The 25,154-nt window shown below is 51.4% G+C and overlaps 1 protein-coding gene across 1 annotated transcript in view; it reads left to right on the plus strand.

Annotated features, from left to right (window-relative positions):
• LOC140403920 (beta-1,3-N-acetylglucosaminyltransferase lunatic fringe-like) overlaps nt 1-23,381 on the plus strand; it is a 64,079-nt gene extending 40,698 nt beyond the window's left edge. The window contains exons 2-8 of the mRNA XM_072492166.1: nt 5,619-5,667; nt 6,824-6,926; nt 10,883-11,036; nt 16,218-16,303; nt 17,716-17,881; nt 21,252-21,337; nt 22,669-23,381. Coding sequence (XP_072348267.1) covers nt 5,619-5,667; nt 6,824-6,926; nt 10,883-11,036; nt 16,218-16,303; nt 17,716-17,881; nt 21,252-21,337; nt 22,669-22,720 — 696 coding nt within the window. The 3' untranslated portion in view covers nt 22,721-23,381. The remainder of the gene's footprint in view (nt 1-5,618; nt 5,668-6,823; nt 6,927-10,882; nt 11,037-16,217; nt 16,304-17,715; nt 17,882-21,251; nt 21,338-22,668) is intronic.
• Nucleotides 23,382-25,154: the final 1,773 nt, after the last annotated feature.

Genomic DNA, 25,154 nt, shown 5'->3' on the forward strand with positions numbered 1-25,154 from the left:
TTTGTTCTTAAGGGCAGCACGGTAGCATTGTGCATAGCACAATTGCTTCACAGCTCCATGGTCCCAGGTTCGATTCCGGATTGGGTCATTGTCTGTGCGGAGTCTGCACGTCCTCCCCGTGTCTGCGTGGGTTTCCTCCGGGTGCTCCGGTTTCCTCCCACAGTCCAAAGATGTGCGGGTTAGGTGAATTGGCCAATGATAAATTGCCCTTAATGTCCAAATTGCCCTTGGTGTTGGGTGGAGGTGTTGAGTTTGGGTAGGGTGCTCTTTCCAAGAGCCGGTGCAGACTCAAAGGGCCGAATGGCCTCCTTCTGCACTGTAAATTCAATGATAATCTATGATTAATCTAGGACAAAGGTTCGGCACAACATCGTGGGCCGAAGGGCCTGTTCTGTGCTGTATTTTCTATGTTCTATGTTCTCCGAACTGCAGGTGCCGGTTGAGGATCAACCTCCTGGACACTGCGACCCTGCAGAAAAATATCATTGGGACCTTAAAGTTTTGTTATTTTCTTTGAACTTTCCTCCGTGGCAGATATAAAAATATTAAAAGTGGGAAATGAAGGCTGAGTGGCTGATGGTCGACTGGGTGAAGAGTCACTTTGCTTTCCAGTTAGGAGAGGAAGGCAGCACGTCACAAGGTTGGGTCTGTTGACTAATGGCAGGTGATGTGATTAAATTCCGGGAAGACATTGAATCGCTGTTGACAACCCTACTCTTTAACTTGCCCTGTGGCCACATCCTATTCCTTCCTTCTGTGCATCTGGCATATCCATCTCGATCCCTTGTTCGTGGGAAATTCCGAATTCTTGCCCCTCTGTGGGTGAGATCACATCGCGAATACTGAGTGCCGTTTTGGTCTCCTTGTTTAAGGAAGGTTGTAAATACGTTGGAGGCGGTTCAGAGGAGGTTTATTGGATTGATAGTTGGAATGAGCTGGGTTGTCTTATGAGGAAAGGTTGGACAGATTGGGCTAATTTCCATTGGAGTTTAGCGAGTGAGGGGGTGACTTAATTGAAGTCGATAAAACCCTGAATGGGTCTCGACACGTGTGAAGGATGTTTCCGAATGTAGGGGAGTCCAGAACTCGTGGGGGAGGCCTTGTTTTAAAATTAGGGGTCGCCCTTTCAGGACAGAGATGAGGAGGATCTTTTTCTCTCAAAGGGTTGGGCGACATTGAAACTCTCTGCCTCAGGAGGTTGTAGGGGAGTTGGGGGGGTGGGGGGGGCGGTCGGTCACTGAATCTTTCTGAGGAGGGAGATAGATTCTTGTTGGGCAAGGGGATGAAAGGATCAAAGGTCATCGGGGGTAGGTGGAAATGTGGAATTCGAAACACAAACATATCAGCCAATAACGTATAGAATGGCGGACCGGGCTCGAGGGACCGAATGGCCTATCTCTCCTATTTCGTACATTCGTACGTAAAGAAAGTTGTCGCAGGCGGCAGGGGGGCACAGTGGTTAGCACTGCTGCCTCACGGCGCCGAGGTCCCAGGTTCAATCCCGGCCCTGGGTCACTGTCCGTGTGGAGTTTGCACATTCTCCCCGTGCCTGCATGGATTTCGCCCCCACAACCCAAAGATGTGCAGGCTAGGTGGATTGGACGCGCTAAATTGCCCCTTAATTGGAAAAAAATGAACTGGGTACTCTAAATTTATTTTTTAAAAGAAAGTTGTCGTGAATTCTTCATTGGATTTAACTTCTACTCATGGCTTCTAGTTTTGGGCTGCCACACAGGTTGAACCATTTTTGCCTTGTCTACACCATGCGTCACAATTTTAAAACCTCCATCAAGCCAGCAACCCCTCCTCCCCCCCCCCCACTCCCTCCAAACCACCCCATCATCCTTCCCTGTTCAAAGGAGAGAAACCAAAGGACAACCATCTTCACCCAGAGGGGGGTGGGAGTCTGGAACTCGCTGCCTGAAAGGGTGGTAGAGGCGGGAATCCTCATGGTATTTAGGAAGCATTTAGATGAGCGATTGAAACGCCACAGCACACGAGACTGCAGACCAAGTACTGGAAACTGGGATTAGACTAGATTGGTGCCTGATGGCCAGTGCAGTTGCGGTAGGCCGAAGGGCCTCTTTCTGTGCTGTAAAACCCGATGATTTAAAGCCTAAAAACACTTGTGTTTGCAGTGCGTAATTTGGTTCCAAAATTACACGGATTTGGTACTTCCAAAGCACTTGGGGATGTCCTGCGGTTTTGTCGGGTGTTCTAAGTACCTCCATCCTTTCTTTCCAAGTCCTTTACGGTCCCATCTTGCTTATTTGGAGAGAGGGTCGCAAAGCTGATGTTGCGAACTCTCCTGTCCACCAGTGGCCTCTCCGGCCCGTTTCTGCTGGTGCCTGTCGCAACCCAGTTCCTGAGGCCCAAATCCCGTTGCCGGGGAAGAGGGTGAAAGAATGCAGGGAAGAAGCGGAGCGGCCTGAGGGGCGGAAACCTTTGCCGAACTAACTGGGCCAGCCCAGCTGCCCCTCTCGGCGCAGAATAGGCCCTTGTCAGCTGGTTAAAATTTACACAGCGCCGTGTATTCATGTGGAACAAGCCTTGTGTTTGTCACATTGTAAGCGAGAGGGGGGGACCCTGACAAAAAGTGTTAACAGGATCAGCTCCGCGTTCTTTATTTTTTGAATTGCAGTGAGCGATTTCCCCCCCCCCCCCAGGGTTGGCAGGCGGAGGGCGGGGGCGGGGGCAGGGGCGGGGGGGAGGGGCTCGAAAACCTCTTGTTTCTGTTCCGCTCCTGCAGCTGATCAAATGAAAGGCTTGTCTGAGGAAATGCTGCTCTTGTGGTGCAGACAGCAGCCTTGAAAGGAAAGTGCGTGACGAGGAAACGGGTGGCCTATCTGCTTGCCGCCGCAGCTATTCCTGTGGCCTGACTCGTGCACTGTTGCTGCCCACCTTCCTGTTCTGACTGAGAGACGGGGGGGGGGGGGTGAGGCCTTCCCCTGAGCCCAGCCAGCGTCACACCTCGTCCTGTAACGATTAGAAGTTGTGTTATAATCTTTTTGACTGCTCTTCTTTGGCCGCCGGCTTTGGGGTCCGATCTCTAAACCACAGGTGTGGCTCCTGACTTTCCCCTGTTCCGTTGTCATGGTAATAGGTTTGGGAGAAAAGTGTTGTGTTGGGTGTTCTGGATCACATACAGGTCACCAACACTTGAAATAGTGCAACACTATTTTATTGAATCATTAACTGTTTAAACATACTCAGACTGTGGGTTGATATGATACTAGCTTCAACTAAAGACCTTTGCCTAGTCCTAACCAGTTGATGCACTCAGCACATGGTGAATGTCTGTGTTACAGGCTGTGAGCTCTGTCCTCCTAGCTAGCTGCAACTCGAATGAGCGGGAACTCTGATAGAATTTCATTGAATTTACAGTGCAGGAGGAGGCCATTCGGCCCATCGAGTCTGCACCGGCTCTTGGAAAGAGCACCCTACCCAAGGTCCACCCTATCCCTGTAACCCAGTAACCCCACCCGACACTAAGGGCAATTTAGCATGGCCAATCCACCTAACCTGCACATCTTTGGACTGTGGGAGGAAACCGGAGCACCCGGAGGAAACCCACGCCGACACGGGGAGGATGTGCAGACTCCGCACAGACAGTACAGCACAGACAGTAGATCACAGACAGATGCCCCCTGTCTTTATACTGCATGTGCTCTCACTGGTGATTGGCTGCGGTGTTGTGTATGTTGATTGGTCCCACTGTGTGCCCATCAGTGTGTGTCTGCACCATGATATACTGGTGTATATTATGACAGAAAGGATAGATTTCAGGCCAGGATTGTCATCCATTTGCCTTGAGGTTTGTGCTTGCGTATGTCAGGTGATGACAAAGTTGTACCCTTTTTTTTATTTTCCCTGCTGCCCCTCAAGTAGGCTGACACTCACTGCTCTGGACTCTCGGGTCTCGATTCTCATGCGATGGGATCTTTCTGTGCAAGGGGCTAGGGGGTGAGTGACAATCTCATGGGGCCCTGGAGAGCATTGAACTCTGGCCACCTCATTTAAATATTGAAAAGATGAGTTCCGTTCGTACCCACAGCAGTCGCTGCCGGGAGCAGGCTTTTGGGCACGCAGGTAGGCCACGGACATGGACCTCGGCCATCAGTTATGTGGTGAGAGCTGGGGTTTGGGTTGGGGAGGTGGGGTTTCGGGGCAGCGTCCAGAACTGATCGCGATCGGAGGGAGAAGAAGTCGGGAGTAAGGTAGGCCCAAGGTGTGCAAGCAGGACCTGGGGGGACATTCCCGCTTCAGAGAGAGGGTTATCATGCTCTGCCTCCTCTGGACCTCAATCCAACTCCCGGCAGGTGAGGCCTGATGAGGGAGCCAACATTACACCTCTAATGGTCCAGGCCTTGGTTCAAAATCACAGAGTAGAAAATAGTGGCCTAACCAGAGCCTGACCGTATTTAGAGAAGGACCCCACTAGCTGGGTTAGCCGTCCTGGATACCTGACATTACAATTTTAAAGTAATTTAAAATTGCACTTGGTCAAATTGGGACGGAAGTGAAAAGTCCTCTTTCCCACACACACACGTGCACAATTTTAATTACCTGTCCTTACTCCTAGAATCCCTACAGTGCAGAAGGAGGCCATTCGGCCCATAGGGTTTGCACCGACCCTCTGAAAGAGCATTGACCCACTCCCCCCGCCCTATCCCTGTATCCCCACCTAACCTTTAGACAATACGGGGAATTTTAGCACGATCAATCCACCTAACTTGCACATCTTTGGACAATCACCCAAGGCTGGAATCGAACCCGGGTCCCTGGCTCCATGAGGCAGCAGTGCTAACCGCTATGTCACCATGCCGGCCGTCTCTCCTCATCACTCTTCCTGCTGTGGTAAAATTGTGTCCAAACATAAAGTTGTCATCTTGAGGGTTGTCGAGGGAGGACCTGGATGGGGAAATTGAAAACAAGCGACGTTAATTTTTATTAACGTTGCCCATTGTCCCTCCTTTCCCCTCCTGAATTGTGCATTCGGATTCTGGTCTCCAACACCTTTCCGGACACCTTAAATTGAATCATATTCATAAAGTGAATATTCATAATCTTCTTTAAAACATGCCGAACCTTCTTTTGGGAAAGTGAGGAGATATGCATATGGTATGTATAGATGATAGAAGATCGATACTCAACCCCACGAGCCCCCGGACCTCCAAGTGAGACACAAAAGAACCTTCCAAAGAGTTGTGGAGGCCTCAGGCTGCACGTGTGAAGCAGGCCCCAGGACTCCAGGAGCCATTGCCGTTCTTCCTGTGCAGCTCCTCGCTCACTTGCAGCTTTGTAAGTGGCGGGAAGATTGTTAGTGTGTTTTCCAGAAGGATGGTTAGGCCCAGAAGGTGACCATTCAGCCTATCCGGCTTGTGCTGACTCTTTGGTGGAATACTCCACTCTCCCCGCTCTTTCCCCATCGCCTTTGAACATTTCACATCAGGAGGAACCTTCACGGCAACTAGAACAAGGGAATGTACACCACAACTCTTGTCGACAATCAGATGGCCGTTTTTGTCGTTTTTTTGATAGTCTAACCATTCTGGATTGAATTAAGATTGAAATTAGAGGACAGTGTGCTAATAGTTTGTCTTTCTTTTGGTGTCCAGACATACATCTTCACTGACGACGAGGATGAGGAGCTGACGATAAGGACAGGTGAGGACTTCTCTTCCTTATAGTTGAAAACCAGTTTCCCTGGGGTATACGGCAGTGGTACGTGGACCACTTCAGTGTGGGGCTTAAGAGTGGGGAAGGGAGGTGCGTGGAGGGCGTCAGCAGGGGTGCTAATCGTGTTTAAATCCATGTTCCCCTTAACTTTATTGCAACAACAGATTTAGATCTACTGGTTTCGGATTTATCCCCACATGAGGTGAGGGCCTACGAGCAGCTCTTTCCAAAGCTCCGTGCTCGAGGAATTTAACTAGTGAATGAGGGATAAATGGGCACAAATGGACGCTGCATTGCCTGCATTTTGGCGGCCGGTATGGTGGTGGCTATGGGCCCCTGGCATGTGGGAGACACGGGGCGGGATTCTCCAGTCCACCAGCCGCATTTTCCTGCGCGACGCTCCCTCGCCGCCAGCGGGACCCTCCATCCCGGCTGCCAGCCGATGGGATTTCCCACTGTGGCCACCCCGCGCCGTCGGGAAACCCGCGCGCGGTGGGTGCGCTGTCGGCGGAACGGAGGATCCCGCTGAGGGAGAATTCCACAGACGCATTTTGTCTCTTGGAATGTTTAGGTACCGATCAATCCTTGTATATTGTCGTAGAATTAGACCAAAGGTCAGTTACGGACGGGAATAGGCCATTCTGCCCCTCAAACCTGCTCCACCATTCAATGTGATCGTGGCTGATCAAGGACTTCAATGACTTTTACCCAGACTATCCCCATAACCATAATACCATAAGACATAGGTGCAGAATTAGGCCACTCGGCCCATCGAATCTGCTCCGCCATTCAATCATGGTTGATATGTTTCTCATCTCCATTCTCCTGCCTTCTCCCCATAACCCCCGATCCCCTTATTAATCAAGAACCTATCTATCTCTGTCTTAAAGACACTCAGACCGACAGATACAGGGAGGCAGTGACCGGGGAAGAAGCAAGAAAGGGAGCGGGACTGACAGGTGGACACCCGCCTGTTGGTAAATGCCACCCGGTCGATCTGAGAAAATGGCAAGGCAGTCGTTTGCCCCCATGTAGGGATCAGTTCCCTCTGGAGCCAATGCAGTCCTCAGGCCAGGATCTCCGCTCGGAATTGTTCAGTGTTCATCGTGGTGATACTACCCGCCATTCCTTTCTCGCCACACAGGTCACCGCGTGATCAATACCAACTGCTCGTCAGCGCACAGCCGCCAAGCCTTGTCTTGCAAGATGGCCGCCGAGTATGATGTGTTCATCGCGTCACGTCTGAAGTAAGTTGTTGGGCCGGCAGTTGATGTTGATGAAGGCTAGGGTTAGCACTGCTGCCTCACGGCGTCGAGGACCCGGGTTCGATCTCCGCTCTGGGTTACTGTCCGTGTGGAGTTTGCACATTCTCCCCGTGTTTGCGTGGGTCTCTTTCCCCCCCCCACAACACAAAAAGATGTTGATGGAGGCTCTGTGAATGAGGAGGGTCAATGTTGAGAACCGTAGCATGAGTCATAATAATGATTTGAGTAATGCGGCAAAGACTAAAGCCATTCAGCCCATGCCCTTATATCCCTTCCTCCCTCGAATTTATAGCTTCTCCGTAAATGTACCTGTTCTTCATTCTTCACCACATCCTAGAATACTACAGCACAGAAACAGGCCATTCAATCAATCAAGTCTCTGCTCGGAGAGCTCCAATTTAGTCTCACTTCCTTATATCACTGCGGTTTCTCTTTCTCCCGCCCCTGGAGTAGCCTCGCCGTGCCCCTGGAGTAGCCTGGCTCTGCCCCCTGTGCTGCCTGGCCCCACCCCCAGTGCCGCCTGGTCCCATCCCTGGAGCAGCAGGGCCCCGGCCCTGGGGAATCCCTTTGGGACCCTCTCCCTCTGAAAGAGCACCCGACCCAGCCCCCCCCCCCCCCCCCCCCCCCCTATTCCCTGTAAGCCAGTAACCCCACCTTTGGAACGAAGGTGCAATTTATCACGGTCAAACCACCTAACCTGCACCTCTTTGGACGGTGGGAGGAAACCGGAGCACCCGGAGGAAACCCACGCAGACTCACGGAGGGAGCATGCAACTCCACACAGACGGGGGTGATATGTCTGCCCGTTCCAGCAGCCTGTCTATGCCCTCTTGAAGTCCACCATCTACGTCACTGCACCAAAGTCTTAAGACACCGTATATTAAAACCAGCAAGGGTCCTCGTGCTGAGCTCTGGGACGCTGGAGAACACCGCACTACACCCCCGTCCAGTCCAAGAAACCAATCGCCATGAATCTGCGGTGTCCACGATCTGCACGAGAATCAGAGACACGCATAATTGTTCCTGTCACCCTGCCGAACCCGGTAACGTCGGGCCGGCGATACCAAGCTGCCCCCCATGTGTTTTACGGCAGCGGACGGGGCCCGTCAACAGGATCCCCCCATCCCGCCATTGTCAACGGTATTTCCCGTTAACTGCACCCCGCCCCCCCCACATTGCCGGAAAACCGTGCGCTGGCGTGCGGACCGGAATTTCCCACCAGCATGAACAACCGGTAAATCCCGCCCCGAATGTGAGTTTCAAAATTCATTCATGGGATGTGGGCGTCGCCGGTTAGGCCGCCGTTCATTGCCCGTCCCTAATCGCCCCTTGGAAAGGTGGCGGTGAGCCGTCTTCTTGAACCGTTGCACTCCCATGCGGTGTAGGTACACCCACAGCGCTGTTAGGGAGGGAGTTCTGGGATTTTGACCCGGCGACAGTGAAGGAACGGCCGATATGTTTCCAAGTCAGGGTGGTGAGTGAACTTGGAGGGGAACCTCCAGTTGGTGGGGTTCCCAGGTATCTGCTGCCCTTGTCCTGTGTGGTAACGGTCATGGGTTGGGAAGCAGCTTTGGTGAGTTCCTGCCGTGCATCTTGTAGATGGTGCACACGGATGTCACCGTATGATGGTGCTGGAGGGAATGAATGCTGAAGGCAGTGGACGAATCCCATTGTCACAACGAGATTAAGATTTCGGCGTGGTGCTCATTTTTCTGTGTTGCTGCATGTGAACCTCTAATTTGATTTTCCTACTGACTGGTAGCTCAGCTGATGAAATATCCTGACTCCCTTGGTGGAGGGTCTAGAGGGTGGCTGGGTCTGGATGGGACCAGGCTTGCCAATGTCAGAAGCAAATGCTTGCAGGACATGGGCGGACAAGTGCCAAGGTGGCTTCTTTCGAAGTCCCTCTCATTTCTCCGGTACTTGTTCCCAAGTGTTTTGCAAGATTTTAGGTCCCCTATCCTCACATTTCCCCATGCACCCTATTGCCACTCATAACCCGTGCTAGTTCAATGTCGACTCACCCAAAGTCCATCATGACTTCAGGAGCTCATGGTGTGAATTTATGTATCCTACAAGTGCTAACTGATCCAAAGTGGCTATTGTTATAATGGACGAAATGGAGGCAAAAAACAAAGAACAAAGAAATGTACAGCACAGGAACAGGCCCTTCGGCCCTCGTAGCCCGTGCCGACCATACTGCCCGACTAAACTACAATCTTCTACACTTCCTGGGTCCGTATCCTTCTATTCCCATCCTATTCATATATTTGTCAAGATGCCCCTTAAATGTCCCTATCGTCCCTGCTTCCACTACCTCCTCCGGTAGCGAGTTCCAGGTACCCACTACCCTCTGCGTAAAAAACTTGCCTCGTACATCTACTCTAAACCTTGCCCCTCTCACCTTAAACCTATGCCCCCTAGTAATTGACCCCTCTACCCTGGGGAAAAGCCTCTGACTTTTGAATTTTGGCGTTGAACGAAATTTCTGTCCACTCTTTCACCTGTTTTTAAAATAAAATTTGAGTACCCAATTCATTTTAGGGCAGCACAGTAGCATTGTGGATAGCACAATTGCTTCACAGCTCCAGGGTCCCAGGTTCGATTCCGGCTTGGGTCACTGTCTGTGCGGAGTCTGCACATCCTCCCCATGTGTGCGTGGGTTTCCTCCGGGTGCTCCGGTTTCCTCCCACAGTCCAAAGATGTGCCGGTTAGGTGGATTGGCCATGATACATTGCCCTTAGTGTCCAAAATTGCCCTTAGTGTTGGGTGGGGTTACTGGGTTATGGGGATGGGGTGGGGGTATGGACCTTGGGTGGGGTGCTCTTTCCAGGAGTCGGTGCAGACTCGATGGGCCGAATAGCCTCCTTCTGCACTGTAAATTCTATGAATTCTTTCCAATTAAGGGGCAATTTAGCGTGGCCAATAATTCGCTGGCTTTGAAAGCAGACCAAGGCAGGCCAGCAGCACGGTTCAATTCCCGTAACAGCCTCCCCGAACTGGCGCCGGAATGTGGCAACTAGGGGCTTTTCACAGTAACTTCATTTGAAGCCTACTTGTGACAATAAGCGATTTTCATTCATTCATTTTATTCATCTTTGGGTTGTGGGGGCGAAACCCACACAAACACGGGAAGAATGTGCAAACTCCACACGGACAGTGACCCAGAGCCGGGTTCGAACCTGGGACCTCGGCGCCATGGGGCTGCAGTGCTAACCACTGTGCCACCGTGCTGCCCTTCGACTCTCTCACCTGATCGTTATCCCTTTGCAAGACTGTTGAACACTTGCAATCGCACCATCTCACAGCCTCCGCTGTCTTTTGCTGTCCGTCCACATCCGACCGGGCTTCTCATTTTAGTTACTCTCTCGGGACGAGGGTTGGGATTTGAAGCCTCCTGAGGCCTCCATCCGGAACTCGAGCAACGCAACTGCCCAGCATCGCCGCAAACGTTAAATGTCGAAGACGGCGGGAGACTGAATGGCGCGGGTGACACTGAGGTGGGATCAGGAAACATATCGACGAGCTGGAAGGCGCCAAAACCGATTCGAGCAAATTAAGCAGTGACTGAATGCAAACTGTCCCGGTGAGAGGGGCACCACTGCCCACTCAACGCAATCACTCGACAACGTTCCACTATTTGAGTCTGGACTTTGGTCAACGTGCCGACCTAGAGTAGTTGGGATTCTCCTCTCCGATACCTCGCCTCTCAAACAAGTTCTCATCACCCTCCTCCTAGCTTGGATTCTGTAGCTGCAAATGTAACACCGTCTTGAGGGGAGGGGAGAGGAGAGGAGGGGGGCCTCACCAATATGGTCAGGGCATCCACGGAGCCCAGGGCGCTCCACCTGAGTTGCCCCCGTTTAGTGCCTGCGCGCTTTATCTCGTTGTGTATTGTCCGGCTCTAACCCTCTGCCCTCTTTCTCGTGATTCTCCAGGTGGTTTTGCCACGTCGATGATGATAACTACGTCAACATGCGAGCCCTCCTAAACCTGCTGTCAAGCTTCTCCCCGACGCAGGACATTTACATTGGGAAGCCCAGCCTGGACCGACCAATCGAGGCGTCTGAAAAATTGCCTAACAATAAAACAGTGAGCGACTTTAAGAATATTTTTCAAAAAAAGGATTGTGCTGGATTTACAATTATAATAATGATAATCTTTAGTGTCACAAGTAGGCTTACATTAACACTGCAACAAAGCCGCTGTGAAAATCCCCTAGTCGCTACACTCCGGCCCCTGTTTGGGTACACAGAGGGAGAATTCAGAATGTCCAGTTCACCTAACAGCACGTCTTTCGGGACTTGCGGGGAGGAAACCCACGCAGACACGGGGAGAACGTGCAGACTCCGCACACGCAGTGAGCCAAGCTGGGAATCGAACCTGGGACCCTGGCGCTGTGAAGCAACAGTGCTATCCACTGTGCTACCGTGCAGACTCGCAAAATTTTACATCACTGAAGGAGGCCAATTCCACATGAATCCATCGAATCCCTACTGTGCAGAAGGAGGCCATTCAGCCCATCGAGTCTGCACCGACCCTCCGAAAGAGAACCCTACATGGGCCCACTCCCCCGCCTAACCTGCACATCTTTGGACATTAAGGGGCAATTTTAGCGTAGCCAATCCACCTAACCTGCACATCTTTGGACTGTGGGAGGGAACCGGAGCACCCGGGGGAAACCCACGCAGACACGGGGAGAAAGTGCAAACTGCACACAGTCACCCGAGGCTGGAATTGAACCCGGGTCCCTAGCGCTGTGAGGCACCAGTGCCACCTGTTCGTGGGGGCAGAGGGCAGTGGGAGGTGCCATGCCCTTGTATGTGGGTGGCAAGATGGACAGCGTTCGTGGGGGATACCTGACCATACCGGGCAGCACGGTACCATTGTGGCTTGGGTCAGTCTGTGCGGAGTCTGCACATCCTCCCTGTGTGTGCGTGGGTTTCCTCCGGGTGCTCCGGTTTCCTCCCACAGTCCAAAGATGTGCAGGTTAGGTGGATTGACCGTGCTAAATTGCCCTTAATGTCCAAAATTGCCCTTAGTGTTGGGTGGGGTTACTGGGTTATGGGGATAGGGTGGAGGTGTTGACCTTGGGTAGGGTGCTCTTTCCAAGAGCCGGTGCAGACTCGATGGTCCGAATGGCCTGTTTCTGCACTGTAAATTCTATGATAATCTATGATTCTATGCGGTTGTCTTATTCTGGCAGTGCCAATATTGTCTGTGCCAATGCCAATTACAATCGGCATTGGCCTGGTTTGGTTGACAGGACGATTGGCTTGGAGTCTGGAGGTTTTGCTTCAGGTCTTGCTGCTGGACGTGGGGACAGTAACCTTGGCTAATACTCCAGTGCAGTACCAAGGGGTTCATTCTGCTGTTTCCACCTTTGGGCACACATTAAGGGTTCCATATTGCTACTGGAATTGCAGGAAGTTCGTCCATTGTTCTGGATCATACTTTGCCCTCATTCCTAGTTACGTTGGCTAGCAGCTCCCTCACTGGGGTCCAGTTCCATGGTCATCGGTGGGTGCCTATTCATGTTTCTCGACCGTGAGTGAACGCTATCTCTGACAATGAAAGGAACTGACTTTCAGCTCCACCCTGAAGCCAACGGTCACCGCACTGCTAGGAAGCAGCACTGAGCAGGAATCGGAGGTGGAAAGAAAGACTCGAATTGACACAGCGCCGTTCGCACCCTCGGGATTTGCCAACGCATTTCACAGCCAATGAAGTGCTTTCGAGGCGCAGTCACTGCAATGTAGAAACCCGGCAGCTAATTTGCGCACAGCAAGATCCCGTAAACAGCACTATGATCACAACCGGCCAAACATTTTTTTTTTTGTGTGGTATCGATTCCGAGGATAAATATTGGTCCTCCTTCAGGGGCAGCACGGTAGCGTAGTGGATAGCACAATTGCTTCACCGCTCCAGGGTCCCAGGTTCGATTCCCGGCTGGGTCACTGTCTGTGCGGAGACTGCACGTTCTCCCCGTGTGTGCGTGGGTTTCCTCCGGGTGCTCCGGTTTCCTCCCAGTCCAAAGATGTGCAGGTTAGGTGGATTGGCCACGCTAAATTGCCCTCAGTGTCCAAAATTGCCATTAGTGTTTGGTGGGGTTACTGGGTTTCATAGAATTTACAGTGCAGAAGGAGGCCATTCGGCCCATCGAGTCTGCACCGGCTCTTGGAAAGAGCACCCCACCCAAGGTCCACACCTCCACCCCATCCCCATAACCCAGTAACCCCACCCAACACTAAGGGCAATTTTGGAGACTGAGGGCAATTTACCATGGCCAATCCACCTAACCTGCACATCTTTGGACTGTGGGAGGAAACTGGAGCACCCGGAGGAAACCCACGCACACACGGGGAGGATGTAATGGGGATAGGGTGGAGGTGTGGGCTTGGGTAGGGTGCTCTTTCAAAGAGCCGGTGCAAACTCGATGGGCCGAATGGCCTCCTTCTGCACTGTAAATTCTCTGATTCTATGATTCAAACACAGTGCCACGAGATCTTTTGCTCGTCCACTGAGGAGGACGTGGTCGAATATCACATCCGAAAGACACACCTCTGACAGTGCGGCGCTCCCTCAGTACTCTGCGCGTCGGCCTACATTTTGGTGCCCAAGCCTCTGGGCTGGGCCTTGAGTTCACTGCCTGACTCCGTAAGGTGTGAGTGGTACCAGCTCGGCCACAGCTGGTGTCTAAACTGTTGGTGTAAATTATTATTTTCCTGTCTCTAATCCAGATCCATTGTGGAAAATTGCAGTTCCTAACGGTGGAGGGAAGCTCAAATTCCACTGCACTGTTTTGGCAGGTTTTCCATGTGCCTTTCCCACAGGGAGTTTGGGATTCCCACAAGAGTGTTGTTAGTAATGATGTCGAGGGAACCTGAAGCTCAAGCTCCACCCAGTGGCTGAACGTGTATCTGCAGGCGACCCTGAATGAAGCTTCACACAATCACAGGAGGTTTACGGCACAGGGATCATAAAACCCTATAGTACAGAAGGAGGCCATTCGGCCCACTAAGTCTGCACCGACTCCTCTGAATAAGGAGCCTACCTTGGCCCACTCACCTACCCTATCCCCGCAACCCCACCCGACCTGCACTCCAAGGGCCAACTTAACTTGGCCAATGCACCTAAACTGCACATCTCTGGAGGCCACTCGGCCCATCGCGTCTGCGCCGGCCGAGAAGCGAGCCACCCAGCTTTAACCTCACTTTCCAGCGTTTGGTCCTTCACCCTGCGGATTGGGGCACTCGAGGTGCCCCATCCAGGCGCCTTTTACTTGAGCAAAAATCCTGCGGGTGCTGGAATCTGCACAGAGGATGCTGGGAGATCTCAACAGGTCTTGGTCGCACCTGTCAGGAGAGTAACAGAGTTAACGTTTCGAGTCCTTTGACTCCTCATCAGAACTGAAGGGAGGGAGAGTGTAGAAACTGCAACAAAACGGAGCAACTTTGAGCATAAGAGACGGTGAGAGGGCGAGGCAGTGTTTTGCATTGAGGCAATACACGTATGGGAATTTTTTTTTAAAAAGGGGGTTTAAGATGGAGGAGAAAGGTCATAATCTCAAGTTGGCTTTGAGATGAGTTGAGGGTTTCTGCCTACACTAGCCTTACTGGCAGAGAGTCCCAGACCCGCTCAACCCTTTGGGTGAATAGAGTTTTCCTCATCTCTGCTCTAATCTGTCTAACAATCACCTTCAATATATTCTCCACCACCATCCAATCCACACGCCCCCCCGCCCCCCGAGTGACTGACCTCTCCGCTAAAGTAAATAGGCCCGTCCCATCCAATCAAACCAGACCCCTCACAATGTTGTACATCTCAATCGGACCTCCTCTGGGCCTCCTCAGTCCCAAGGACAACGATCCCAGCCTATCCGACCTCGGTGTGAGGACAGGTTAGAGAGTTTGAGTCTGATCTCCTCGGGGAGAAGGAGGCTGAGAGGAGATTTGATGGAGATGTTCAAAATCATGAAGGGGGCTGGACGGAGTAGACGGGGGTGGTGGTGGGGGGGGTAGAGAGAATCTGTTCCCGCTGGCAAAAGGATCGAGAACGTGAGGGCACAGGTTTGAAGTTATTCCCAAAAGAATAACATTTGACGTAAGGAAAAACCTTTTCAGACACAGCGAGTGGTTGGGGTCTGGAATGCGCTGTCTGGAAGTGTGGTGGAGGCAGGTTCAATCGAGGCGTTCGAGAGGGCGTTAGATGATTATTTGAATGGAAACAATGTGCAGAGGTACAGGGGCAAGGCAGGGCAACGTCACGCCGTGCGTCTGGAGAGCTGGTGCACACACGGAAGGGCCAAATGGCCTCCTCCTGTGGCACAGCAATACTGTGATGCTCTCCTCATCGTTGCAATCTTTATTTTTTTAATATAGAGTGCCCAATTTGTTTTTTCCAATGAGGGGGCAATTTAGCGTGGCCAATCCACCTACCCTGCACATCTTTGGGGTTGTGGGGGGTGAGACCCACGCAGACACAGGGAGAATGTGCAAACTCCGCACGGGCAGTGACCCAGAGCCGGGATCGAACCTGGGTCCTCGGCGCCGTGAGACTGCAGTGCTAGCCACTGTGCCACCATGCCTGCCCTTCATTGCTGCAATCTTCCAGTCCTTGGCGGCAACATCTTTGTAAATCTCCCTCATAAATGCACGACACAGGTGAAGGTTGCCAGGATATGCAAACTATATGCAACCAATGAACACTCAGAATGAAAATCGCTTATTGTCACAAGTAGGCTTCAAATGAAGTTACTGTGAAAATCCCCTAGTCGCCACATTCCGGCGCCTGTTCGGGGAGGCTGTTACGGGAATTGAACCGTGCTGCTGGCCTGCCTTGGTCTGCTTTCAAAGCCAGCGATTTAGCACTGTGCTAAACATAGGACACAACCAATGGGCAGTCAGGACACTCAGAGGTGGCATCACCACAAGGGGGCATGACATAAACACTATAAAAGGGATGAGGCACTCACACCCTGCCTCTTTCCACAGACAGACATCTAGAGAGTTAGACAGGGTTAATCAGCAGCATCACACCCCAGCACGTGGCTTCGAGCAGGCTGGTACAGTTAGACTGAGTTACTACAGTTAGATTAGCAGAGAGTCGAACTCATTTGAGAACTGTGTTAATAGTTCAATAAACACGTTGAACTCATTTCAGAGTCTGGAGCATCCTTTAGTTAAGACTGCATCAAGTAGCAGCCTGTGTTATCCGAAGCAGCATAACACAACTCTGACCACGACCACTGATTTGATTGTCATTTGTTTGCAGAGATCTGTCTTCTTTTGGTTCGCCACCGGTGGAGCTGGGTTTTGTATTAACCGGGGATTGGCCCTGAAGATGGCGCCTTGGGCAAGGTAGGTGTACATTTGGGGTTGTAACTGGAGTGAGTTATTTCAATGAGAATATTTTGCGATCCACTGCTCCCACATCCCTCCTTCGACCCAAACATCGCACGATTCTAGTTTTTTTCTTTTTACTACTCTTACTGATAAGTATGTCACATAATCTTTCTTCCTTTAAATGGTGAAAACCTTCGTGGAAGCCTGACACCCACAGGACTAAATGTTTTTAGAAACAAGAGTAGAAGTCTTTTGATGTGTTGCCAACTCATCAGGATTGCCCTGGAGCTTCCCAGGGCTTAAAAATCAATCTCCAGGAAACTGTTGGGAACAGGAAAAAAAGCTATAGGGGCCAATATAGGGACATAGCAACAGGCCAGTCACCTGTCATGGAATTATAGAATCCCTACAGTGCTGGAGGAGGCCATTCGGCCCATCGAGTCTGCACCGATCCATGTCCCACCCTATTCCTGCAACCCCATAACCTAACCTTCACATCCCTGGACACTAAGGGGTAACTTAGCGTGGTCAATCCATTGAGCCCGTACAACTTTAAACTGTGGGAGGAAACCGGAGCACCCGGAGGAAACCCACGCAGACACGGGGCGAACGTGCAGACTCAGCACAGACAGTGATCCAAGCCGGGAATCGATCCTGGGTTCCTGGCACAGTGAAGCAACAGTGCCAACCACTGCTACCATGCCGCCCAACAATAGGGATGGGCAACAAATGTTTGACTTGCCATAGCCCCTGAAATAAGAAGTTTTAAGATAAATATCGATTAATGAATTATCTATTCACTTTCCAATTGGTTGTGTGACGGTGGGCTTGTCAATTGACCAATGCTGGAGCGTGAGACCGGGACACTGAAGTCAAAAGGCAAAAGGAGATCGATATATTTCTGATTTTAAAAACGGGTTAAAGGGATATGGGGAACAGGTGGGGAGATTTGAGACCAGGAAGAGATCAGCCCTGATCTGATTGAATGGTGGAGCAGGCTCGAAGGACTGAATTGCCCACTTCTGCTCCTAATTCCTATGTTCCTATGTCACAAGGTGAAACATCGAGAATTAGCCCAATCAGAATTTGTCATGTATTGCAAACTGCCATCGAGAATTTTGTTCACTTGAGGCTGCCATACATGCATGTACCAGCAGAGGGAGTCTGCTGCTACGAGATAAAGAAGGGTCGATGTTTAATAGCTGGTGCAGTTATAATTTTAAATTTCTCTTGCTGAAGATAGAACCCTTTACAAAGAGAGAGAAAGAGGGAGATAGAAGAAAAAAAGAGGCTAAGAAACAGGCATCCCACAACATTGCCTAACATCGTTGTTGAGGATGTAAATTTGCACGATTTTGTTTGTGATTATGTTGAAACAGCAGAGAACCCTTGCATTTGAAACAAACTCTAATTTATTTCTCTATTAGTGACGGAAATTTTATGAATACTGCAGAGAGGATCCGTCTCCCTGACGACTGCACCATCGGCTACATCATTGAGGCCATCCTGGGTGTGAATCTGATTCAAAGTCCACTCTTCCACTCCCACCTTGAGAACTTGCAGCTGGTCTCGAAATCCCAGGTTCAAAGTCAGGTAGGTCCCGCCATTGTTTTCCGAGCAGAATCACGTTGGTGCCAACCGGGTTCAGTGTTAGATGCAACATGTGAAGGAAAGAACATCCATTGTATCTCCTTTCTTACCTATGTATTCAGTAAACTGACGATATAGCGATGCACTGTTGCTATGGAAACAGTTCTCAACCCTAATTCCCCCCCCCCCCCAAAGAGGACCCGTGATAGACGCTTGTAAGTAGCATTGCTTGGAATTTACAGCCCAGAAGCAGGCCATTCGGCCCAACTGGTCTGTGCTGGCCTTTATGCCCCATACCTCGCACCCATCTTCATCAGATCCTATTTGTCTATTCCCTCATCTTCTGAACTGGTTTTGCCTGAAATACATCTATACCGTTCACCTCAACTAATCCCCATGATAGCGAGCTTCATATTCAAACCATTCTCTGGGTAAAGAATGCGTAAGGCCTTTGACAAGGTCCCTCATGGCAGACTGGTACAAAAGGTGAAGTAGCACGGAATCAGAGGTGATCTGGCAAGTTGGATACAGAACTGGCTCGGTCATAGACGACTGAGGGTAGCACTGCTTTTCTGAATGGAGGGCTGTGACCAGTGGTGTTCCACAGGGATCAGTGCTGGGACCTTTGCTGTTTATAGTATATATAAATGATTTGGAGGAAAATGTAACTGGTCTGATTAGTAAGTTTGCGGACGACCCAAAGTTTGGTGGCATTGCTGATAGTGATGAGGATTGTCAGGATACATCGGTTAGAGACTTGGGCGGAGAGATGGCAGGTGGAGTTTAATCCAGACAAATGTGAGATAATGCATTTTTGAATGTCTAATGCGGGTGGGACATATACAGTAAATGGCAGAACCCTTTAGAGTATTGACAGACAGAGGCATCCGGGGTACAGAGATAGAGAAGGTAGTCAAGAAGGCATATGGCATGTTTGCCTTCAATTGGCCGGGGCATTGAGTGCGCAAATTGGCAAGCGATGCTGCAGCTGTATAGAACCTTAGTTAGGCCACACTTAGAATATAGTGTTCAATTCTGGTCGCCATACTACCAGAAGGAATGTGGAGGCTTTGGAGAGGGTACAAGAGCTTTACCAGCATGTTGCCTGGTGTGGAGGGCATTAACTATGAGGAGAGGTTGAATAAACTTGATCTGTTCTCACTGGAACGACAGAGGTTGAGGGATGACCTGATAGAAGTCTACAAAACCTTGAGGGGATAATCAGAGGCTTTTTCCCAGGGTCGAAAGGGGGTGGGGGGATGGTGGAATCTAGTAGTCCCGAGGCCCAGGCTAATTCTCTGGGATGGCGGGTTCAAATCCCAGCACTGCAGCTGATGGAATTTGATTTTTAAAATAAACTTAGAGTACCCAATTCACTTTTTTCCTATTAAGGGGCAATTTAGCGTGGCCAATCCAACTACCCTGCACATCTTTGGGTTGTGGGGGTGTGGGTTTTGGCAAGCACGGGGAGAATGTGCAAACTCCACACAGACTGTGACCCAGAGCCGGGATCGAACCTGGGACCTCGGCGCCGTAAGGCAGCAGTGCTAACCACTCCGCCACCGTGCTGCCCTGAGCTGGTGGAATTGAAATCGGGAATGTGAAGTCTCAGTAATGGCGACCATGGAAACACTTGTCGATTGTGGTAAATACCCCATCTGGTTCACCGATATCCGTCAGGGAGGGAAATCTGCCGTCCTTACCCGGTCTGGCCTGCCTGTGACTCCAGACCCCCACAGCGGTGTGGTTGCCTCTTGACTAACTGCCCTTTTGAAATGGCCGAACAGAGCCACTCAGTTCAAGGGCAATTGGGGATGGGTAACAAATGCCAGTCCAGCTGGCGATGCCCACATCCTATGACCTAAATTTTAAAAAGTGAACCTTTTATAATGGTTCAGGTGCACTGGTGGATTCTGCCACCCCTGGTAATGTAATTTCCTCGATTTATGCAGATTTATGCAGATTTATACGGATCCATGCAGATTTATGCAGATTTATTTTAATTTGTGGATGTATGCCCCTTTATGCAGATGGACAGTAGCGAGGGGCAGTCCACTTTCTGTATTTCCCCAGCACAGCATCTCTCCCTTAACTACCATCTGCTACTCAACATAAACCTCAACAATTTCAGACTCTAATCGCGACCTCTATTTTGTTTTCTTTTCCGTTTTATTCTCTCGTTCATCCCTTTTTTTTTTTAACCGCTTCGTTTGGAGCTCACCTGCCCAAATCTTTTATCATTTGGGAGGCACGGTGGCCACAGGGGTTAGCACTGCTGCCTCACGGCACCAGGGATCCGGTTCAATTCCGGCCTCGGGAGATTGTCTGTGCGGAGCCTGCACATCTTCCCCGTGTGTGCGTGGGTTTCCTCCGGGTGCTCCGGTTTCCCCCCACAGTCCAAAGATGCGCAGGTCAGGTGGATTGGCCACGATAAATTGCCCCTTAGTATCCAAAGGTCAGGTTACGGGGGGTTATGGCGATAGGGCCGGGTGGACCTGGGAGTGGACATGGACGGAGTGCTCATTCGAAGGGTCGGTACAGACCCGATGGGCCAAATCGCCTCCTTCTGCACTGTAGAGATTCTATATTTTAACCTCTCCCATCTCCCTTTTGTTTGTTTACCACCATTCCCTCTTTCTTTTTATTTACAACTGTCTGAGGCATTGGGCGGAATTTTCTCTCTTCTCTCCCCCACCTCCCCCCCCGCCCCTCCCCAACCGGGGCAGGGAGAGTGGTGCTGAGGCCAATGATTGACCAGTGTCAGAGGTGTTCATGCTGCCCTATCACAAAAAGATCTATCAGGGCTGGTCACAAGGAAGCTTTGGGATGAGGATGCGGTTAGACGTAGAATCCCCAACGTGCAGAAGGAGGCCATTCAGCCTATCGAGTCTGCACCGACCCTCCGACAGGGCACCCTACCTAGGCCCGCACCCCCGCCCTATCCCCAAAACCCCACCTAATCATTGGACACTAAGGGGCAATTTATCGTGGCCAATCCAGCTAACCTACATGTCTTTGGACTGTGGGAGGAAACCGGAGCACCCGGAGGAAACCCACGCAGACGCGGGGAGAAGGTGTAAACTCCACACACCCAAGGGCGGAATCGAACCAGGGTCCCTGGCGCTGTGAGGCAGCAGTGCTAACCATGAGACTAATTGGATTTGGAGACTCGCCGAGGTTGAAGATGTCGGGCATTGTGAGGTGCGTGGAGGTTGGTGATGGTTTGTGGTTGGGTAGACCGGCTTGAGGTAGTCCAGATGAGCATCGAAAGTATGAGTTGACAGTCTCTGATCCTGGGGCATCTTCGGGGACTCCTCTCAGAGTGAAGTAAAGGATAATAAATTGAAATAAAAATCAAAATAATTATTTGCAGGTCACATTAAGTTACGGAACGTTTGAGAACAAGAGAAATATCATTGAGATGAAAGGAACATTTTCTGACGATCAAGACCCTTCCAGGTGAATACATTCCAGCCCATTGTTGCTCCATTGTGAATGATAAAGATATTTGACTGGCTCAGATCGAATCTGAGATCTCGGCTGTTGTATGCAGTGGTTCAAAATGGTGGGTGGTTCCCCATTGTCTCTTGAAATGGGCGGCCGTTTGTTTGATCTGTGGTTCTTGGGTTGTTGGTTTGAGTGTGGGGGAGGTGTAAGGGGCTGGGGCCCACCTAATGACCCCATGCCCCACCTTAGATATCCATCCCCTCCACCACTGGCACGCCATGGCTTCAGCGTGTGCCATCTACAACATGCGTGGCTGCAACTTGCCGAAGCTCCTTTGACAGCACCTTCCAAACCCACAACCTCCACCACCTAGAGGGACAAGGGCAGCATACACCTGGGAATAGCTCCTCTCGGGTCGTACGCCATCCTGACTTGGAAATAAATCGCCCGTTCCTTCACTGTCGGGCCAAAATGTGGGTGTGTGCGTGTGGAGGGGGTGGAGGGTGAGGGGAGATCGGCAGGTCTGGCGAGTGTAGCAGTGGGAACCGTTTGGCTCCTAGAGGAAATGGTGGCAACCGTTTGGCCAATTGTCCGTCACGTGACAGAATTGACCTTCGGAGTCAGTCTCCAGATATTTGAGGGGTTAATTTTAATCTATCCTGCCGGGGTCAATCAGGCGGGGGGGGGGGGGGGGGGGGGCGGAAGGAAGTTAACACACCCCTGTGCGTGGGCTTGCATCCACGTGTTCAGGCATGTGTGGTGTACACCCCTGTGCGTGGGCTTGCATCCAAGTGTACAGGCATGTGCGGTACACACCCCTGTGCGTGGGCTTGCATCCAAGTGTACAGGCATGTGCGGCACACACCCCTGTGCGTGGGCTTGCATCCAAGTGTACAGGCATGTGCGGTACACACCCCATTGTTCAGGCGTGAGTGGGCACGCCCCCCTGTGTGAGGGTGTGCAAGGGTATTTGTATTCATGTGAGCCCCTTTGTGTGCGTGTGTCATGTGTGCATGGGTTGTATTCATGTGTACGATAAGTGTGTATGCACCTCTTGTGTGCCTAGATCGTTGTACACGAGTGTGAGTGTTCATATTATGGGAGGGTGGAATCGTGATTGGCTGCCTCACTGTCGACAAATAATCTGCTGAATCTCAATATGTGTCAGATTCACTGACACCAATAACACTGCAGCAGCAAAAGTTATTGTCTCCTGGAGAAGGAGGAGTTGGGGGAGAGGGTTGGGGTGGAGGGAAGGGGGTGGGGGAGTGCATGGGGAGGAAAATGGATTCAACCAATAAAATCCTTCAGAAAAATTGTAATTTCTTTTATATCTTCTGCAGATTCAAGGCCGTTCATTGTCTACTTTACCCAGAAACACCTTGGTGTCCTTAGAAGAACGCCCCTGACCTCTGTCATGGTCAGGGTTAAAGGTCGCCGGAAGGTGGAGGTCACATGCACTGGCAACTTTGCACTTTCTGAAAGCACTTTGGGCCACTCCCATTTTAGAAAATGTTGTTTAAACTTAAAAAAGAAAAGAAAAGAGGGAAGAAGAAAGACTGAAACTCATGGGGCTGACTTGACTGAGCTGGACAATCATTGCTTGAACGGGTGGTAAGAAAATGGCCGTCCTTGGCTCTCCAAATGAGCGGCCCCCAGCTCTGAGCAAATGAGCGACGGCGGTAAATTAGAAGCACAAGACTTCAACTGGACCCTCGAGTGTGCACTGTTTTTTGAAAGAGTTATTTTTAAAGTATATATTTTCTTATTTTTCTACCCCCCCCCCCCACCCTCTCACTTGCAAGAGAACCCCGAGCGATGTGTCCCCACACACCAGGTGCCTTTTCCAGAATAACGAAGTCGGCCCTGTTTGTTGGCGAGGGAGCCAGTGAGATGGATTCTCATGGGTTCAAGGAGAAGCATTGGTGCCACAGTGCACAGTAAAGAGCTTACTGATTGGCTGTTTCACAATGGCAAGGTTGAACGATTCTCTCAATGGCCTGGAAAATGATATTTTTTAATTCTAAAGAAAAATAAAGAGTTATAATTTTCATGACGTTGGCGATCTCCCTGTTTTCTTTTTAACTGTGCAACTTTGCATCCTTAATTGACGACCTTGACGCTGTTTGTTGTTTCTCAGCCTGTTCTGGGTTCAAGCCTATCCGATGGACTGGGATCCTCACGGATGGATGCAATGTTGATCCCACGGGATGGTGGCACAGTGCTTAGTACTGCTGCCTCACACCGCCAGGTTCTCAGGTTCAATTCCGGCCTTGGGTGACTGCCTGTGCGGAGTCTGCACGTTCTCCCCGTGTGTGCGTGGGTTTCCTCCGGGTGCTCCGGTTTCCTCCCACAGTCCAAAGATGTGCGGGTTAGGTGGATTGGCCGCGCTAAATTGCCACTTGGGGGGCGATTCTCCACAATGGAGACCAAGTGTTTGCGCCGTCGTGAACGCCGTTGCGTTTCCTGACGGCGTAAAACGGGCGCGGGGATGATCGATTCTGTCCCCCACAGGCGGCCAGCATGGCACTGCAGCGGTTCGCGCCGCTCCAGCCAACCTTCCCGGCGCCAAATGGACTCCGTGGCAACCCGCGCATGCGCAGTTGGGCCGCGCCAACCTGCGCATGCGTGGGGGACTTCTTCAGCGCGCCGGCCCCGACTCAACATGCCGTCGGTGTTCAGGGGCCAGCCGCGCAACAAAGTAGGCCCGGGTGGGGGGGGGGGGGGGGGGGAGTGGCCGGCCCGCCGATCGGTGAGCCCCGATCGCGGGCCAGACCCCATCGGAGCCCCCCCCCCCCCACCCCGGTGAAGGAGTGCTTTACCCCGCCCCACAGGCCGCCCCCCCCCGACCCTTCGCGCAGAGTTCCTGCCGGCCGCGACCAGGGGTGAACGGCGCCGGTGGGACTCTGTCGTATCCGCGCGGCTATTCGGGCCGGAGAATCGGCGCCCCCGCAGGTGCCGGCGGCCGGCGCTGCGTCAAACGCGCCGGCGCAAATGGCGCCGATTCTCCACACCTCGGAGAATCGCGTGCCGCCGTCAGGGCGTCGTGGCGCGTTTGCGGCTATTCTCCGGCCTGGCGTGGGGCTCTGAGAATCGCGCCCTTGATGTCCAGGGATGTGTAGGTTAGGTAGAATGGCCACGGTAAATTGCCTCTGTGTCCAGGGTGGTACAGGTTAGATTATGAGGTTACAGGGATGGGCAGGTTAGACATTGGTGCAGTGTTTATTGAAAGGATTGGTGCAGACTCGATGGGCCAAACGGCCTCCTTCTGCACCGTAGGGATTCTATGGTTTGGAAGGGAGCGGAGTATTTTTCCTCAAGGTCCTGGCCAACATTCCCCTCTCGACCAACGCCACCAAAAGAAATAGCGGATTCTATCCATACTGGAACTGTTCCAACAGATTGCAGGGTAGCTGATGTTACCTCATTATTTAAAAAGGAAGGTAGAGAGAAAACAGGGAATTTTTGACCCGTAAGCCTGACGTTGGTAGTAGGGAAATGCTGGAGTCCATTATAAAGGATTAAATAGCAAAGCACTTGGAAAACAGTGGAAGAACCGGACAGAGTCAGAACGGAAATCACACTTGACAAATCTACTGGAATTCTTCGAGGATGTAACTACCAGAGTTGACATGGAGGAGCCAGTGAATGTGGTTTATTTGTAGCGGCCTTCAGGACGCGCGACAATGCAAAATCGCCAAGCAGAAACGTCTCACCAAGTCCGCACACATGAGTACGGTCTCAACCGGGACCTTGGATTCATGTCGCATTAACTTAACCCCCACCATCTGGCCTGGGCTTGCGAAATACTACTAACTGTCCTGCCTTG

Source organism: Scyliorhinus torazame, chromosome 29, assembly GCF_047496885.1.
Source record: "Scyliorhinus torazame isolate Kashiwa2021f chromosome 29, sScyTor2.1, whole genome shotgun sequence".
NCBI lineage: Eukaryota > Metazoa > Chordata > Chondrichthyes > Carcharhiniformes > Scyliorhinidae > Scyliorhinus > Scyliorhinus torazame.